The 19,885-nt window shown below is 36.8% G+C and overlaps 1 protein-coding gene across 2 annotated transcripts in view; it reads right to left on the bottom strand.

Annotated features, from left to right (window-relative positions):
• The window catches only part of SPATA6 (spermatogenesis associated 6), a 152,525-nt gene that overhangs the window by 6,286 nt on the left and 126,354 nt on the right, over positions 1-19,885 (bottom strand). For both annotated transcript variants that reach the window (XM_082658980.1, XM_082658981.1), the window contains exon 12: positions 2,545-2,636. In XM_082658980.1, coding sequence (XP_082515106.1) covers positions 2,545-2,636 — 92 coding nt within the window. The remainder of the gene's footprint in view (positions 1-2,544; positions 2,637-19,885) is intronic.

Below are 19,885 nucleotides of genomic sequence, written 5' to 3'. Positions count from 1 at the left end.
CCCTGGAACTTGCTTTCTGCCTTCATAAGGCCTCACATTCAGCCATGGAGTAGTGGCTCCCTCACACGCTCTCTGGTCTCTCCTGAACATGTTTACAGCCTTATACATACACATAATGTTCTAGACTACCAGGGATACGTAGAACTTTATCAAGGACAACTGTGGCTATCTTGTCCTTGGATTTTTGTTGGCTGCCCCAGTAAGCAGTAAGACCTCAAGCCCTCCCTTATTGTTTGCCAGTGGGATCATTATTGTTTCCAGTAATCCCCCCACACATGAAATTTCCTATGCTATGCGCCATATAAAGTCAGTCCCCTCTGGCAGCAGAGCTGCCTGTCTTTTGGCGTGACTGCCCCAGTAGACTTTTGTGCTGAGGAGCTGGGGGGTGGGGGGTAGGGACTGGAGCTCCAGGCAAAATGCCACAGACTCCTACTGCTCTCACGGAGCTTCAGTAGATTTTCTTGATAAACGCTCCTCAATTTGTTATATTCCTTTGGTCAATTTCCAGAGTCCTTAAATTGTTGTTTTTGACAATTCTGTTCAATTTTGTTGCTTTCGGAGGAGAGGATTTGCTGAGCTCCTCACTCAGCCCTTCCAGAGGTCCATGCGGACTTCCTCTTGACCCCTGTGTCAATGGATGTCTGCAGAGGGGTAATTTTTAGCCAAGATCTCAAGTTCCATCTTGATTTCTGCTGATGGAAGCCTTAAGGCAAGCAAGTGGGTGACTACTGTGAGTGTGGGTTCTCTCATCTGTGAGATGGAAAGTAGAATGGGGTGACTTCTTGGCCTACTATATAATATGACTTGGGGATAAAACTAAAATAATACCCTGATCAGTTCGGTAGCTTCTAGAGCTAATATCAAAGATACTCTTATAAAATGTCTTGAGGCACTGACCACTGTGTCCTATTGGTCCAAGTATGTCCTACTGGTCCAAGAGAAGCAGCAAGGAATATAAAGTAATCTCAGAAATGTGTGAGCAGAACTTTCCTGATGCTCTGCTTAACTCTCTCACTTGAGAGGTACTGAAACAGTCTCAGGTGACCAAAAGCTTAGCCATTAACATTGCTTGGTGAACGGGAAAAAGAACCAATACTAAGGTTTACGGCAAACTTTAAATAGAAACCAATGTTTTTCAAAATATGGTCCTTATATTACCTTCACTAGAATCATTCATGATACTTTTTAAAATGCAGATTTCTAGGTCACACCTCTGTGTGTTAGGAACCAGAATCTACGGAGGTAGAAAGTAGAAATCTATATTTTTAAGAAGCATATTATACATACAAGAGTTTGAAAATCAGATCCTTTGCTTTATCAACCCTACTCACTTCTTACCTCAATTAGAATTAATTACGTGGATACAGAACGCAAAATTAGAAGTTTAAGTAACAACAATAAAGGGCACAAATTCTTCATCAAGGTATGCACTTTCTTGGCCCTTCCTTTTCCCATTTGAATTGCTTTTTCTTCAAACTCATTTAAAATACACTACTTTCCTTCATGAGAGACCTAGGTTTCCTCAAGGATGGGAAGCAGTAACTTTGGACAGGAGTTCAGACTTATACTCTGTGTAAGGGACAAAAGGAAAAGTCCTCACATGTTTATGGAATGCCTAGCCTAGCTTCCCAGGGCAAATATCAGAGATTTCAGTCCAAAACACCAGTTAGCAATAAAACATATTCCATTATCTGGAGCTTTTTTCTTACACTTGTTTTTCAGGAAACTCAGGAAGGTGGAAGCCATATAGTAATCAGTGGCATAGCATCAAAGGCCTCAGAGAAACTTTAGTTATATAAACTCACAATTTACATTCAGTTTTTAATACCACACTTAATGGCAATTAAAGTTTTCAAAAGTCTTCATGAGATTTGCTAGTATAATTTTGCAAAAACTGTATTACTAACATTTCTGAAATTTTAGGCTAGAAGAACTGAATTTCTCTTATTAACATAAGAGAAAAATAAAAATATAAGAAAGGCTTACTCATGATCTAAATTTTTTTTTTTTTGTGGTACGCGGGCCTCTCACTGTTGTGGCCTCTCCCGTTGCGGACCACAGGTTCCGGACGCGCAGGCTCACTGGCCATGGCTCACGCGCCCAGTCGCTCCGAGGCATGTGGGATCTTCCTGGACCAGGGCACGAACCCGTGTCCCCTGCATCGGCAGGCAGACTCTCAACCACTGCGCCACCAGTGAAGCCCTCATGATCTAAATTTTGAAACCTGTTGTTTCCTCATTTATTCAGGATGAGAATAAATACATCCTGAAGTAAGTCCTGAATATGTGGATTTGCAAGGCAGCCAAATACACTAGAAATCTTAAGTAGGATGAAAGGCACCACCATTAATTGACTATATTTGATTTCACTGAAAATTTTCAGTAAGGCAAACATTAAAATACTATAATAGGATTTTACATAGTTAAAATATAAATAAATAAATATTGAGTCTCAATTTGCCACAAATCCTGCAGATTAAAAACCAGGTTATTTTTATACTAACTATGAGAAGATCTCTATACACTGTATTAATCAAGCTCATACCTATACTCTGGGTCACTGTCATAGGCAGAGTCTCTATATAAAAGACCTCTTTTCAATTCCAGTTCATCTTCTTTCTCTGGGTCTCTCTCATCCTGAAAAATTTAAAGATTTGCATTAATTTATTTTATAATTAAAATGACACCCATGTTTCTGTGGTAATTGTTCTCCCCCTCCCCCAATGAAAGGAATTGAATTAAATGCTGGATTTCTTAGGAAAGGAACAAAAGGGTTAGTGAGAATTTACTATTCTGTTCAATGAAACTAATACAGTTTTATTATAGTATTACTAATACTGCTTATCAAAGACTAGAAACACAATAGATGTTTCTTGAATCAATGAATAAATAGAAATGGATACTGTGTCAAGATATGTAATAAGATGTGTAGTAGGTAATAGCCTACACATTGTTATGTGGACTCCTAAAAGATTATACCTGCACTCTGAAAAATAAGTATTTGGGAAAACTATGTAAATCTAAGCATTTTAACACATACCTATTACTTACGAAGGAAGTGATTTAGAATTATTACGTGTATACCAAAATGCAGTAACAAGCCACAAGAAGTAAAAATTAAAGGCAGGGTAGTTGGAATCAAAACACATGGCTCCTCCTCCTTCTATGGGCAGGCTGTTCTTTACTTCTGAGAGATCAACTCAAGGGCATAAGAAATAGAATTCTAAAGAGATAGCTTTGTAAACTATGTCATTCACAGTAAGGATGTTCTTACATATGGTAATTTTATATAATTTAGTATCAAATATCTTTCTCAACTACTAGCTAATACCCTTGTTCTGTGGTCAAACAGGAACAGAAATAAAGAGAACTGATGGTAAAAGGAACCAGTAAGCACAGATTGCTGTAGGGATTAGTATTAATAAGGTGGTCATTCACTTTATGTAAGAAATCAGCTGAACAAAGATTATCAAAGATTAGATCACTCCCTAACACCATACACAAAAATAAGCTCAAAATGGATTAAAGACCTAAATGTAAGGCCAGACACTATCAAACTCTTAGAGGATAACATAGGCAGAACACTCTATGACATAAATCACAGCAAGATCCTTTTTGACCCACCTCCTAGAGAAATGGAAATAAAAATAAAAATAAACAAATGGGACCTAATGAAAACTTAAAAGCTTTTGCACAGCAAAGGAAACCATAAACAAGACCAAAAGACAACCCTCAGAATGGGAGAAAATATTTGCAAATGAAGCAACTGACAGAGGATTAATCTCCAAAATTTATAAGCAGCTCATGCAGGTCAATATCAAAAAAACAAACAACCCAATCCAAAAATGGGCAGAAGACCTAAATAGACATTTCTCCAAAGAAGATATACAGACTGCTAACAAACACATGAAAGAATGCTCAACATCATTAATCATTAGAGAAATGCAAATCAAAACTACAATGAGATATCATCTCACACCAGTCAGAATGGCCATCATCAAAACATCTACAAACAATAAATGCTGGAGAGGGTGTGGAGAAAAGGGAACACTCTAGCACTGCTGGTGGGAATGTGAATTGGTACAGCCACTATGGACAACAGTATGGAGGTTCCTTAAAAAGCTACAAATAGAACTACCATATGACCCAGCAATCCCACTACTGGGCATATACCCTGAGAAAACCATAATTCAAAAAGAGTCATGTACCAAAATGTTCATTGCAGCTCTATTTACAATAGCCCGGAGATAGAAACAAACTAAGTGTCCATCATCGGATGAATGGATAAAGAAGATGTGGCATTAATTTAACTCAGCCATAAAAAGAAATGAAATTGAGCTATTTGTAATGAGGTGGATAGACCTAGAGTCTGTCATACAGAGTGAAGTAAGTCAGATAAAGAAAGACAAATACCATATGGTAACACATATATATGGAATTTAAGAAAAAAAATGTCATGAAGAACCTAGGGGTAAGACAGGAATAAAGACACAGACCTACTACAGAATGGACTTGAGGATATGGGGAGGGGGAAGGGTAAGCTGTGACAAAGCGAGAGAGGGGCATGGACATATATACACTACCAAATGTAAGGTAGATAGCTAGTGGGAAGCAGCCGCATAGCACAGGGAGATCAGCTCGGTGCTTTGTGACCGCCTGGAGGGGTGGGATAGGAAGGGTGGGGGGGAGGGAGACGCAAGAAGGAAGAGATACGGGAACATATGTATATGTATAACTGATTCACTTTGTTATAAAGTAGAAACTAACACACCATTGTAAAGCAATTATACTCTAATAAAGATGTAAAAAAAACCCAAAAAAGATTATCAAGAAAAATGATTTTAAAAATTTGGTGATGGCATGAAATTAGAAAGAGAGCATTCAGTTAAAAAATGTAAGCAATACATAATAGAGCAAGTTTAAAAATCACAGAAAATGTGAATATATATTTAGAATTATTATAACTTCTATGTGAATTGAGCCCTTTTACTGTTATGAAGTAACTCCATTTATTTCTATTAATGCTTTTTCCCTTAACATTTTTTTGGTTTACCATTGATATAGCTACAATAGCTTTCCTTTAGTCAGTGCTTGGATGATATATATTTGTACTTTTATTTTTAACTTTTCCTTATTATTATGTTTACATCTTTTTCTTAAATAGTATATAGATGGATGTTTCTTATTTTTGTCCAGTCTGATAAGCCAATGAAGTAGAGCATTTACTCTATTAATATCACAGAAAATGTAATCACCTGTAATGAGTACAAAAGACACTGCAAAGGAAAGTGTAAGAAATAAGACACTATGTTAATATGTTTTCAATCTTCAGAAATAGAGTATATTGCAAGAAAAACTGAATGAAAGAGATGTAAATGATGTTGAATTTTAAAATTCTATCCTTGGAAGAAATATTAATTTCTAGATTATATGATAAGTGATATCAGACATAAACATAAATCAATATTCCTGGTTTAATTTTGTCAATACAGTTGAAAAAAATAATTTTTGACCAGGAGTAATAAAAAATGTAGACTAAATTTTAAAAGTTTATGTATGAAAAAAATACAAAAGGGCCTTAGAAATATGAACCTCAATTATTCATTGAATAATACCCCTATTTTGAGCTGGGTACTTACTATCCTAGACTCTGTGAGGATAGAAAGATGACTAAGACATGATTCCTGCACACATGTGGAATAAAGTTTGTCTATTCTGTGAATCTCTATGAGTAGAATGGATCAACAGGTAGAATTATTATAGGATATAATAAAGGACAAAATGAGGAAGAACTGCCTAATTAATAGAGCATTCTAAAAACAGAATGACTGTCGTAAGAGGGAGTAAGGGCACAATCACTAAAGCTATTCACATAGAGCACTAATACCTATCTATAATCAAGGAGTTCAGGAAGGGGAATTCTGCCCCAAGAAACAAAAAGGACTATATGGCCTTCACGGTTATTCTCTTCAAATTTTAAGACCATTGTGTGACATTTATATATATTCAAACACATACATATCTCTTATAAGCATCCTTGCGTAAGCTTTTTTTAAAAAGATCAAGTTATAAAAAACCAGAGAGGCAACAAACATCATACCTATCATAAGCCATCAACTATGACTAAAACAAGTATTAGAAGAGATATATCATTCCCATTAGTGCCAGAAAAATATATTTCCGGAGCATAGGGAAGTGATTCCCCTCTTATTTCTCACCGACATTCCCATTTGTCCACATGTGAACACAGGAAAAGATGGATGACACCAATATTTGTTCAGTTCCTTCAACGTATCTAGGGCTGAGTTAGGTACTTCTTAAATGAATATCTTGTAAGCCTTCAATAACCTTATGAAAAAGGCACTGCAACTTGGAAAAATTAACAACATGCCCAAAGATACAAGTTACTAAGTGGCAGAGCTGGAACTTAAACTCAGATCTAACTTTATTTACATTATACTCCCTCCTGAAATGCAAATAAGCTGGACTATAAAATAAAAATCTCCATTCCAAACCATTAGATTATTCTCCAGTATGAAAATTAAGCTCAAACTCTTTCAGCTAATATCTATTCAGTTAGTTTTTTATGAGGGTATTCTGAAATAATTTAGCCCAGAAAAATTTTTTTTAGGATTTCCATGAAGAAACAGTTTTCTTTCAGCAAAAGTCATTAATAAAATGACATACTATTAAAAGAAGCTGTGGGCTCTCCTTCCCTGAAACTGGCAGTAAGTTAAATGTTCTCTTAAGATTCCTGTCACCAATGATCACTATCTTATACATGTAACTGACATCATTCTTAGAACACCCCTGGAACAAAGAAATAAAACATACCCATACATGCTTGCAAACTGAAAAATTTAGGACAACAGTGATTCAATAGTCTATGATAGGGCTTCCCTGGTGGAGCAGTGGTTAAGAATCTCCCTGCCAGAGCAGGGGACACAGGTTCAAGCCCTGGTCCGGGAGGATCCCACATGCCGCGGAGCAACTAAGCCCATGGGCCACAACGGCTGAGCCTGCGCTCTAGAGCCTGCGAGCCACACCTACTGAGCCTGCGTCCTGCAACTGCTGAAGCCCGCGCGCCTAGAACCCGTGCTCTGCAACGAGAGGCCACCGCAATGAGAAGCCCGCGCACCACAACGAAGAGTAGCCCCCACTTGCCGCAACTAGAGAAAGCCTGCGCGCAGCAACGAAGACCCAATGCAGCCAAAAATAAATAAATTTTAAAAAGAAAAGCAGCAGCCAACCCACAGCTGCAGCCAGTTAAAAAAAAAAAGTCTATGATAAAGCAAGAACTAAAGGTAGTCATCTCACTAATTAAATAGTACTTAATAAAACATACCCCTGTCATTCTCAAATGAAATTCTCATATATAGTTTAAAAACCTATAAGATGTGTTTCATTGCTGTCAAATTCAAAACACTATTTATAATGAAGTGTGTACAAGAACAAGAATTCCAATAGAATTTAACCACTAGTTCTAATTTGCATTATCACCCTGGACGATTAATGCTTCAATTTCCTAAATCGTAATGTAGAGAAAATTTAGAGTTGTTCAAAGTCACAAAGATAAGAAGTTGCGGAGCTGGCCTTGAACCAGGTTTTTCTAATTCTATAAACTGATTTATATTGTAAGTATATTAGAGGATAATAAAGACTAAAGGGAAGACCACTTAAAGAACACTTAAATGCTACTTTTTACAAACTTCTGGAGGCAGAGTGTGGAAATGCATGTGTGATGGTTAATTTTATGTGTCAGCTTGGCTTAGCCATGGTACCCAGACATTTGGTTAAACATTATAATGGATATTTCTGTGGCACTTTTATGGATGACATTAACATTTAAATCACTGGATTCTGAATAAAGCACATTGCCTTCCATAATGTGGGTGGGCCTCATCTAGTCAGCTGAAGGCCTTAATAGAACAAAGACTGATCTCTCCCCAGGAAGAAGGATTTCTGCCAGCAGACTGCCTTATTTTTTTTTTTTTAACTTTTTATTTTATATTGGAGTATAGTTGATTAACAATGTTGTGATAGTTTCAGGTGTACAGCAAAGTGATTCAGTTATACATATACATGTATCTATTCTTTTTCAAATTCTTTTCCTATTTAGGTTTTACATAATATTGAGCAGAGTTCCCTGTGCTATACAGTAGGTCCTTGTTGGTTATCCATTTTAAATATAGCAGTGTGTACATGTCAATCCCCAACTCCCCAAACTATCGCTTCCCCTGACTCTTCGCCCCCCCGTAACTGTAAGTTTGTTCTCTAAGTCTGTGTTCGTTTCCAGTTTCTGTTTTGTAAATGTTCATTTGAATCATTTCTTTTTAGATCCCACATATAAGGGACATTATACTATATTTCTCTTTCTCTGTCTGACCTACTTCACTCAGTATGACAATCTCTAGGTCCATCCATTTTGCTGCAAATGGCATTATTTCATTCTTTTTAATGGCTGAGTAATATTCCATTGTACATATGTACCACATCTTCTTTATCCATTCCTCTGTCGATTGCATTTAGGTTGCTTCCATGTCCTGTCTATTGTAAACAGTGCTGCAATGAACACTGGGGTGCATGTATCATTTTGGACCATGTTTTTCTCCAGATATATGCCCAGGAGTGGGATTGCAAGATCATATGGTAGCTCAATTTTTAGTTTTTTAAGGAATCTCCATACTGTTCTCCATAGTGGCTGTACCAATTTACATTCGGACCACCAGTGTAGGAGGGTGCCCTTCTCTCCACACCCTCTCCAGCATTTATTGTTCATGGATTTTTTGATGATAGTCATTTTGACTGGTGTGAATTGGTATCTCAGGGTAGTTTTGACTTGTGTTTCTCTAATAATTAGGCACGTTGAACATCTTTTCATGTGCCTCTTGGCCATCTGTATGTCTTCTTTGGAGAAATGTCTATTTAGGTCTTCTGCCCATTTTCTGATTGGGTTGTTTGTTTTGAAGATATTAAGCTATATGAGCTGTCTGTAAATTTTGGAGACTAATTCCTTGTTGGTCAATTCATTTGCAAATATTTTCTCCTAATCTGTGGATTGTCTTTTCATTTTGTTTATGATTTCTCTTGCTGTGCAAAAGCTTTTGAGTTTAATTAGGTCTAATTTGTTTAATTTTGTTTTTATTTCCATTACTCTGGGAGACAGATCAAAAAAGATACTGCTGCAATTTATGTCAGAGAGTGTTCTGCCTATGTTTTCCTCTCTTCACACTTTTATTCAACATAGTTTTGGAAGTCCTAGCTATGGCAAACAGAGAAGAAAAAGAAATAAAAGTAATCCAAATTGGAAAAGAAGAAGTTAAACTGTCACTGTTTGGAGATGATATGATACTATACATAGAAAATCCTAAAGACACTACCAGAAAACTACTAGAGCTCATCAGTGAATTTGGTAAAGTTGCAGGTTATAAAATTAATACACTGAAATCTGTTGCATTTCTATACACTAGAAATGAAAGATCAGAAAGAGAAATTTAAGAAACAATCCCATTTACCATCACATCAAAAATAATAAAATACCTAGGAATAAACCTACCTAAGGAGACAAAAGACCTGTACTCCAAAAACTATAGGACACTGATGAAAGAAATCGAAGACAACACAAGCAGATGGAAAGATATACCATGTTCTTGGATTGGAAGAATGAATATTGTCAAAATGACTATAATACCCAATGCAATCTACAGATTTAATGCAATCCCTGTCAAATTACCAATGGCATTTTTCACAGAACTAGAACAAAAAATCTTAAAATTTGTATGGAGACACAAAAGACCCCGAATAGCCAAAGCAATCTTGAGAAAGAAAAACGGAGCTACAAGAATCAGGCTCCCTGACTTCAGACTATACTACAAAGCTATAGCCATCAAAATACTATGGTACTGGCACAAAAATACAAATATAGATCAATGGAACAGGATAGAAAGCCCACAAATAAACCCACGCACCTACGGTTAATTAATCTACAACAAAGGAGGCAAGACTATACATGGTGGAAAGACGGTCTCTTCAACAAACGGTGCTGGGAAAACTGGACAGCTACATGTAAAAAAATGAAATTAGAACATTCTTTAACACCATACACAAAAATAAGCTCAAAATGGATTAAAGACCTAAATGTGAGACTGGACACTGTAAAACGCTTAGCAGACTGCCTTTGGACTTGAACTACAACTCTCTCCTGAGTAACCAGCCTGCGTATCAGATTTTGGACTCACTAAGCCTCCACAATCACATAAGCCAGTTCTTTAAAATTTCTTTCTCTCTCTCTTTGTTATACACATGCGTGCGCACACACACACACACACACACACACACACACACACACATCCTGTTTCTCTGGAGAACCCTGATACAGCATGAGAATGAGAAACTCCTGCCACATATTAGAACCTTCAGTACCTCACTTTCAACAATGGATAGAACAATCAGAAGATCAACAAATAAACAGAAGACTTGAACAACACTATAAACCAATGAGACCTAACAGGCATCTACTGAACACTCTATCAGACAACAGCAGAATATACATTCTTCTCAAATACACATGGGAAATTCTCCAGAAGAGACCATATTATGTTAGATCATAAAATGAGGCTCAATAAATTTAAAAGGACTAAAATCATACAAAGATGTTTCCTGGCCACAATAAAATGAAATTAGCAAATTAAATCCATTATTCAAAACTGTCAAAGATGGACTTATTTAAAACATTTAAGAAATAAATAATCTTACACAAACTCTTACAGAGAATAATTGGGAATATTTTCCAACTCATTTTTATGAGGCCAGCCAAAACCTGAGAAGGACATCACAAGATAGGAAACTTACATACCAATCACTATCATTAACTTAGATGTAAAAATCCTGGGAAAAATATTAGCAAATTGAAACCGGTGATATATTTTAAAAAAATTATGACCAAGCATTTTGTTCCAAGTATGCAAGTATGGTTTAACATTTGAAAATTAAGTAATTTACTACATTAAAATAAGGAGGAAAAGCATATAATCACCTCAATAGATGCAATGTGATAAAACTCATACATTTATAATTTTTTAAAAATGCTTAGAAGATAAGGAATATAAGAAACTTCTGTAATCAGGAAAAGAATGCCCACAAAAAATCTACAGAAATCATCATACTTAACGTAGAATTATAAAAAGCTTTCTTCTTTGGATGGCAAACAAGACAAGATGCCCTTTCTATAACCACTTCTATTGGATATTGGAAATACTGGATAATGTAATAAGGCAAAATAAATAAATAAAAGGCATAAAGATTAAAGAGGAAGAAATAAAAATGTCATTATTTACAGATGTTATGATTACATATGTAAATACCCAAAAATCTACCATTTATTAACATTAATATGTGAATGTAAGGAGGTCACTGGATACAAGGTCACTATACAAAAATCTCTTCTAAGAAGTCATCATACCAAGAACAAACAGATGACAGAATTTTAAAAGATACAATTTATAATAGCATAATAAATATCAAACATCTAGGATTAAACCTACCGAAATACATGCAAGCCTCCTAAAATAAAAACTGTGACATAACTGGAAGAAATTAAAGATCTAAATTAATTTTAAAAGTCACCATTTTTATGGATTGAAAGACTCAATGCTGGTAAAATATCAGTTCTCCCCTACTCAAAGCACAGATTTAATGTAATCCCAATCAAAATCCTAGCAGGGTTTTTAAAACTGAAAAGTTGACTCTGGAATGCAGATAAAGATACAAAGAACCAAGAATAATCACAGCAACCTGCAAGCAAGAATAAAGCTGAAGGGCTTATGCCACGGGCTATCAAGGGTTATTATAAACCTATAGCAATTGAGAAAGTATGGTATTAACACAAAATCAGACAATTAAACCAATGAAATAGAAGACAATTCAGAAACAGACTTAGGTATCTAAACTCCCAATCGAACAGAACAGAATCCAGGACTATCCCCATGTAAATACAGTGAGGAAAAGAATGGCTGTTTGGAGAAAGATGCTGGATCTTAATCATATGGGGATAAAATGAATCTTGATCCAAATCTCACATTATACATACAAATCAAATCCACATGCATTGTTGATTTAATGTGAAAGGCAACACAATTAAAGATTTTTAAAATAGGAGAATATTTTTAGAACCATGGTTAGCCAAAGTTTTCTTACATGGGGTAAAGAAAGTGCTAACCAAAGTACTAACCAAAAGAACCAAAGTAACCAAAGAACCAAAGTAACCAAAAGTAACTGAGATACATTAAATTAAGAACTTGTATTCACAAAAGGACTCTTGTTAAAAAAACAAATATGCAAGTCACAGACTGAAATATATTCGTAATATAAAACATGCCCATCAGAAAATGCCCAGGAATGAAAATAAAAGACCTTAAGAGACATATGGCACACAGAGACCAAGTCTAATGTGTGCTTTTTGAGAAGCACTATAAATGTCAAACTGAATAAATACAAAGAAAACCACACCTAAGTGTATAAGATTTAACTGCTGAAAATATATGACAAAGAAAAAAAAATATTTTAACAATTGCCAGAAAAGGGTATTCCAGGAAGATGTTGGTGGCATTGTGGTGGGCAAAATAATGGTTCCCAGTGATGTCCATGCCTTAATTCCCAGAACCAGTGAATATGTTACCTTACATGGCAGCAGGGGATTTTGCAGATTTGATTAAGGTTAAGGATATTGATAAGAAGAGACTACCTTGGATTATTTGGGTGGGCCCAATATAATCAAATGAGTTCTTTAAGGCAGAGAAAACTTTTGTGGCTGTGGTTAGACAGAGGGAGATGTGACTAAGAATAAGAGTTAGGGAGATGCAATGTTGCTGGCTTTGCAAGTGTAGGAAAGTGGCCACAAGCCAAGAAATGTGGGCGGTTGCCAGAAGCTGGAAAAAGCAAGGAAATGGATCCACCCCTGGAAACACTAAGTAGAAAACAGACACCTTGATTTTAGCCCAGTGAGACACATGTTGAAATTCAGGTCTACTGAAATGTAATATAATTAATTTGAGCCACCAAATTTATGGTAATTTGTTATGGCAGCAATAAAAAACAAACACACAAGAGGTACAAATCTCCTCATAAAACATACAGAAATTTTTTTTTAGGTTAGGTGAAATAATTCATGGCAGACCAATGCTCTTGCTAAAAACTAGAAAAGCCAGAAAAAAATAAAAAGTTTATATTGTTTAAGTTATTAGAAAGGTGCAGACAAGTGGGCTAATGACATGCACTTCTGTTTTTCCTCAAAGCATTTGCACATTCTGAGTGTGGACAAGAGGCTGAGAACCAGGGCTTGGATTAGGACAAGGGTCATTGCTGTGACACAGAGAAACTAACAAAGCTTTTGATGGTTGTAGGAGTGGGGTGATGAAACTAGAGTTTTATGAGGTTTTAGATATATAACTAGTCTCTCAATCATGACATTTATTGATTTATGAAGCTGCCTGGGACTACTAGGTAGATAACTCAAAAGTATCTGAAAAGTAGAGCAGATATTAGTACAGTCTTATGGTGCTTAAGAAATAAAGATCTGCCAGGGCAAGAGGCCTTGAAAACGCAAGAAGCAAAAACCCTAGAAGTAATATTGACACTTAAGGAACTGTATTTTTAAACTGAAGACTCTTAACAATCTGGACTAGCTAAGCTAAAAAACTTGGTCTTGGCTCAGGCAAAGCTTATTTCTGGGGACAGAGCACCCAGCAGAATTTTTCTGTGGATCACACTAGGCTAGAGAGGTAAAACTGAAGACTAGAAGAGCCTCAAACACATGAAAGGTCCTTGTCAAGATATTTGCTAAATTTTGAAGGGGTGCCAGGTTGGCGGCAAAAAGTTAATCCAAAAATGACTGAAAAGCAAAAGAACTATCTCATACAATCAGATGGTACTTAAAAGACAAACATCCATCAGGAAGAAAGACTTTGATAACACAGCAGGTGAGAGTTGAAAGCCCTGGAAAGTAGCGAATTGACAGTTGACCATTTGCAATCACATTTTCCCTGAAGACACCTATTTCTGAGAATCGCTGGAACTAGCCATAAAGCTGGTGCTGGTGGACAGAGAAACCAGCAGACATCTTGGTGACTATGCAGAACTGGTGTCACAAAAACAGAGACTAGAGGGGACTCAAATACATGAATAATTTCTGAAGTTCCCTGCTGTGGGAATGTAAGGAACTAAGCCTAAAACCTCTGACAAGCAGGATGGAAACTGTCTCAGTTTCTTGGTACTGAGAAGACAAAGACATGAAAGGCTCTAAATTGAAAACACTGGAGGCTCATGCCTAAAAAAGATGGCTGAACTGAGATTCAGCAAAAGTTTGATTGAAGGTAAACTGAGATTTACCAAAACATCAACAGAGCCTCAACCCAATTCAGTCTCTTTTAAAGCAAGGTTATCGGTCTATGATGCTACCTGTCTAGTAGAGGAAAGAGGGAACCCTTTCATCACCTGGAAAAATCTGAACTTGTTTTAAACATAATATCTAAAATTTAATTATAAAATAAGTGGTACATAAAGAGTCAGAACAACATGACTAGTAAGAGAAAGTAAAAAGACAAAGGAAGCAGATCACAAATTTAATCCAGGTATTGGAGTCAGGAAACAAGCACTTTAAAATAATTATGATCAACATGTTTAAGAAAATAAATGAAAATTTGGACAAAATAGAAATAAAGATTAAGGAGTTCAAAAAATTGGCATCTATAAAAATATATCAGAGCCATTTTATATCTAAAAATTAAGTAGCTGAAATAAAAAAAAACTTAATAGATGGATGAACAGCATATTGGAAACAGCAGAAGACAAGATCAGTGAACTAGAAGATAGGTTCACAGGAAACATTCACAATAAAAGACAAAACAGAATGATAAATACAGAAAGGAATGCAAAACACATGTGGGATACAATCAAAAGGTATAACAGATGTAACCAGACACACAAAAAGTAAGGAATAAAGGAGCAGTCATACAGCATGTATGAAGAGATAACAGGCTAGAATTTCCCAAACTAATTTATGTCAGGAATTTATATATTCAAAAAGCTCTGAGCATCCTGAGCAGAGTTAATACATAAAACCAAATTTTTGAAAATAAAGGCAAGAAAAAATATTAAAAGAAGCCAGAGATAAAGGACATTACCTTCAACGTAGCAGGGGTAAGACTGACAACTGACTTCTCAAGGAAATGATAAAGCCATAAGATAATAGAATGACATTTTTTTTTTTTTTTTTTTTTGTGGTACGCGGGCCTCTCACTCTTGTGGCCTCTCCCGTTGTGGAGCACAGGCTCAGCGGCCATGGCTCACGGGCCCAGCCACTCCACGGCATGTGGGATCTTCCCGGACCAGGGCACGAGCCCATGTCCCCTGCATCGGCAGGCGGACTCTCAACCACTGCGCCACCAAGGAAGCCCCCAGAACGACATTTTTAAAGTACAGGAAGAAAAACATCTGCCAACAATCTTTCACAGATTTAGTAGATATGTAAATAAATAATAAATAATAAGTAGATGGAAATAAGCAAATTTTTCAAAGGTAGGCCTGCATCAAAAACACTAAAGAGAATTCTTCAGGCAAATGATCCAAATTAAAAAAAGAATCCAAAAATAAAGAGCAACAAAAAAGATGAGTATGTAGTTCAATATAAATATTACTATGAAAAACAATATAGAGGCAAATACAAATGAACATTACTGTATATCAGTACTATCAATGCATTGTGGGATCTAAAATGCTTGGCAACAATAACTTTAAAGGGGAAAGTGATGTAAATGGGGTGTAAGTGTTCTAAAATTCTAGCATTATCAGGAAACTGGAAAAATAAAAAAAACTTAGACTATCATAAAGGATAGATGTATTTTATAGTACAACTATTAAAATAATAATAAGCAAATATATACCCTAAAGGGAAAAAAGTCTGCTTGTTAAAGGAGGTATGAAAGAGATAAAAGCCCAACAATATCAGTAAACTAAATGATGACACCAAATAAAGAAGGGGAAAACTGAATAATAAAAAACCCAACTATAGGGCTTCCCTGGTGGCACAGTGGTTGAGAGTCCGCCTGCCGATGCAGGGGACACGGGTTCGTGCCCCGGTCCGGGAAGATCCCACATGCCGTGGAGCGGCTGGGCCCGTGAGCCATGGCCGCTGAGCCTGTGCGTCCGGAGCCTGTGCTCCGCAGCGGGAGAGGCCACAGCAGTGAGAGGCCCGCGTACTGCAAAAAAAAAAAAAAAAAAACCAACTATATAAGACACATACCTTAAATGTAAGGACAGAGAAAGGGTGAAAGTAAAAGGATGAAAAATACAAAGCAACATTAACAAAAAGAAACTTGGTTGGCTTATAATAAGTCAGATAAACTCTATTTGAAGGCAAAATCTTTCCTAGAGATAAAGACATTTTACAACAATAGATCTATCTGTCAGAACAAAAACACACTCTAAACCTGTATGTACCCAGTAACAGTTTTAGAATATGCAAAACAAAACCATGAAACATTATCAATTCATACCCTCTGGAATAGCTATAATGAAAACAAACAAACAAACAAAAAAAACCTAGAAGGTACAGTGAATTAGCAAGGATATGTAGAAATTAGAACTCTCAATCACTGATACTGGAACACTTTGAAAATCTCTTTGGCAGTGTCTTCTAGAGAAGAAGCACATTCCTTATGATTCAGCAATTCTATTTCAGGTATATAATGAACAGGAATATGTACACATATGTTCATCAAAGAACATATACAATAATGTTGATAACAGCACTATTAGTATTAGCCCCAAATAAAAAGTAGAATAAATTGATAAATGACGGTATTCTTATTAGAATACTATTAAAACAGGGGCTGACAGGGCTTCCCTGGTGGCGCAGTGGTTGAGAGTCCGCCTGCCAATGCAGGAGACACGGGTTCGTGCTCCGGTCCGGGAAGATCCCACATGCTGTGGAGCGGCTGGGCCCGTGAGCCATGGACGCTGAGCCTGCGCGACCGGAGCCTGTGATCCGCAATGGGAGAGGCCACAACAGTGAGAGGCCCATGTACCGCAAAAAAAAAAACAACAAAAAACAAAAAAACAGGGGCTGACAAACTATTCTTGTGAAGGCCCAGAGAGTATATATGTTTTGTATGTTATGTGGTCTCTATCACAATTACTCAACTCTGCTGTTGTAGCTTAAGAACAGCCATAGATAACATATAAATAAATGAGCCTACCAATGTTCCAATAAAATTTTAAATGAAAGTTAAAACTCTGAATTTTGCCCATAGGCCATAATTTGCTGACTCCTGCTATACAGCAATAAAAATGAAGTGTATGCATGTCACAAACATAATGATCAACCAAAGAAACCAGATCCAAAGAAACATACTGTGTGATTCCATTTACAAAATGTTCAAAACCACACAAAACTAATCTATATGTGGTTAGATATTAGAACAGTGGGGCATATAATGATGGAAACAAGACACCAGAGGCACTTCTGGGGTGTTAGTAATGTCGTGTCTCTGACTCAGATGCTGTTCACACATGGGGTCACTTTGTGAGAACCTATGCTGTAGAATTTAGGATTAAAGTATGTTATACTGAAATTTTAAAAAAAGTTAAGGACCTAGAATATAGTACTTGAAAAAAATCCACGGAAAACATCTGCAACAAAATGAAGTGACAAGATATTCACATGAACCCCAAAATATGAGATGAGAACAAACCACAGTTGTTACAAGAGACATTTTGGTAACATTATCTCTGGAGGAGAAATCAGAGGAAAGCACTAAGGTATCTGATAAATCAGGTAACTTCAAAATAACAAAAGAGAGTTTCACTCAAAAGCTCAGAAGTGGGAAAAAAAACCCTCAGTAGGCCAATTTAAGAAGAGCAACTGGAAGAAGTTTTCCTACTTCCATAGTGATGAGTATGAAGGGTTTACAGGAAATTCTGAAGGAGCTAGAGCAGTCTGGGACCCATTAACTCTCAAAACTAACATGCCAAAGTCACCTTTCAAGACAAAACTTTACACTGAATAAAAACATCTGGGAAAAGAATCCAAATTGATCAGGGGAGCAAAATTAAAAGAAGAAAAATTCTATATAAAAGTTGGGAAGAAAAAGCAAGCCTGGAAATCTCTAAGTTGCCATATTTAGGAACAAATGACAAAAACAGAAGAAAAGAGCTCTCAAGCTACAAAGTTAGAAAAGTAAATCTAAATCATATGTCCCTTCTAAAGTTCAGGAAAAAAAAATTCACACACACACAAATCGTCATACGTGGGTAAACTTCACAAAAAGTTTTAGGAGGGGAAAAAAAGACAAAAAAATTTCATTATGAATACTAAAAAAGATAATTTATTTTGTTTCTCAAATATGGACAGTGCCACAGAGAAAACAAACAGATGAAGCAGTTTCTCTTTTTAGAAGTATTCCAGAAAATAAAGAATGGATGTCAAAGTTGTAATAGTACCAGTTTTGTAAGTCCTATGCAATGCATCTTGGAATTGGAATTGCTATGAAGAGACAGAGAGACATAGAGATAGAGACATAGAGATAGAGAGAATATGAATGAATATGAATGAATATGAATGGATCAGGTATTATATGGTCAATGATGAAAGACACAGCACGACTCTCGAAAATAAAAACTGAATCTGATTAAGCTTCTAGATACCCTGACCAATTTAAAGGTAATACTGAAGACAAAAGAACATGCTTAACAACACCAAGGGAATGATATCAGCAAAATCTTATGGGAAATTCAACAGGACAAATGATACAGTTCTTTCAATAAATAAAATATGCCAGAGGAAAATACAGTGCAGAACAAAAGAAAAGTAGAGAAGGAGCCTATGGACTAATAGAAAATTAAAAGATACATTAAAAGAGGAACCAAGATGGTGGAGTAGAAGAATGTGCTCTCATTCCCTCTTGTGAGAACACCAGAATCACAACTAGCTGCTGGACAATCATTGACAGGAAGACACCGGAACTCACCAAAAAAGACACCTCACATTCAAATACAAAGGAGAAGCCATAATGAGATGGTAGGAGGGGCACAATCACAGTAAAATCAAATCCCATAACTGCTGGGTGGGTGACTCACAGACTGGAGAACACTTACACCAAAGAAGTCCACCCACTGGAGTGAACGATCTGAGCCCCACGGCAGGTTTCTGAACCTGGGGGTCCAGCAATGGGAGGAGGAATTCCTAAAGAATCAGACTTTGAAGCCTGGTGGGATTTGATTGCAGGACTTTGACAGGACTAGGGGAAACAGAGACTCCACTCTTGGAGAGAACACACAAAGTAGTGTGCGCATCAGGACCCAGGAGAAGGAGCAGTGACCCCAGGGGAGACTGAACCAGACCTACCTGCTAGTGTTGGAGGGTCTCCTGCAGAGGTGGGGGGTGGCTGTGGCTCACCGTGGGGACAAGAACACTGGCAGCAGGAGTTCTAGGAAGTATTCCTTGGTGTGAGCCCTCACAGAGTCTGTCAGTAGCCCCACCAAAGAGCCCAGGTAGGCTCCAGTGTTGGGTTGCCTCAGGACAACCAACCAACAGGGAGGGAACCCAGCTCCACGCATCAACAGTCAAGCAGACTAAAGTTTTACTGAGCTCTGCCCACAAGAGCAACAGTCAGCTCTGCCCACCACCAGTCCCTCCCATCAGGAAACTTACACAAACCTCTAAGATAGACTCTTCCAACAGAGGGCAGACAGCAGAAGCAAGAAGAACTACAATCCTGCAGCCTGTGGAACAAAAACCACATTCACAGAAAGATAGACAAGATGAAAAGGCAGAGGGCTATGTACCAGATGAAGGAACAAGATAATACCACAGAAAAACAACTAAATGAAGT

The sequence above is a fragment of the Grampus griseus genome (genome assembly GCF_964374135.1).
Source record: "Grampus griseus genome assembly, chromosome: 1".
NCBI classification, from domain to species: domain Eukaryota; kingdom Metazoa; phylum Chordata; class Mammalia; order Artiodactyla; family Delphinidae; genus Grampus; species Grampus griseus.
Note: the sequence above shows the minus strand (reverse complement) of the source record. Positions and strands in the feature narration are given on the sequence as shown.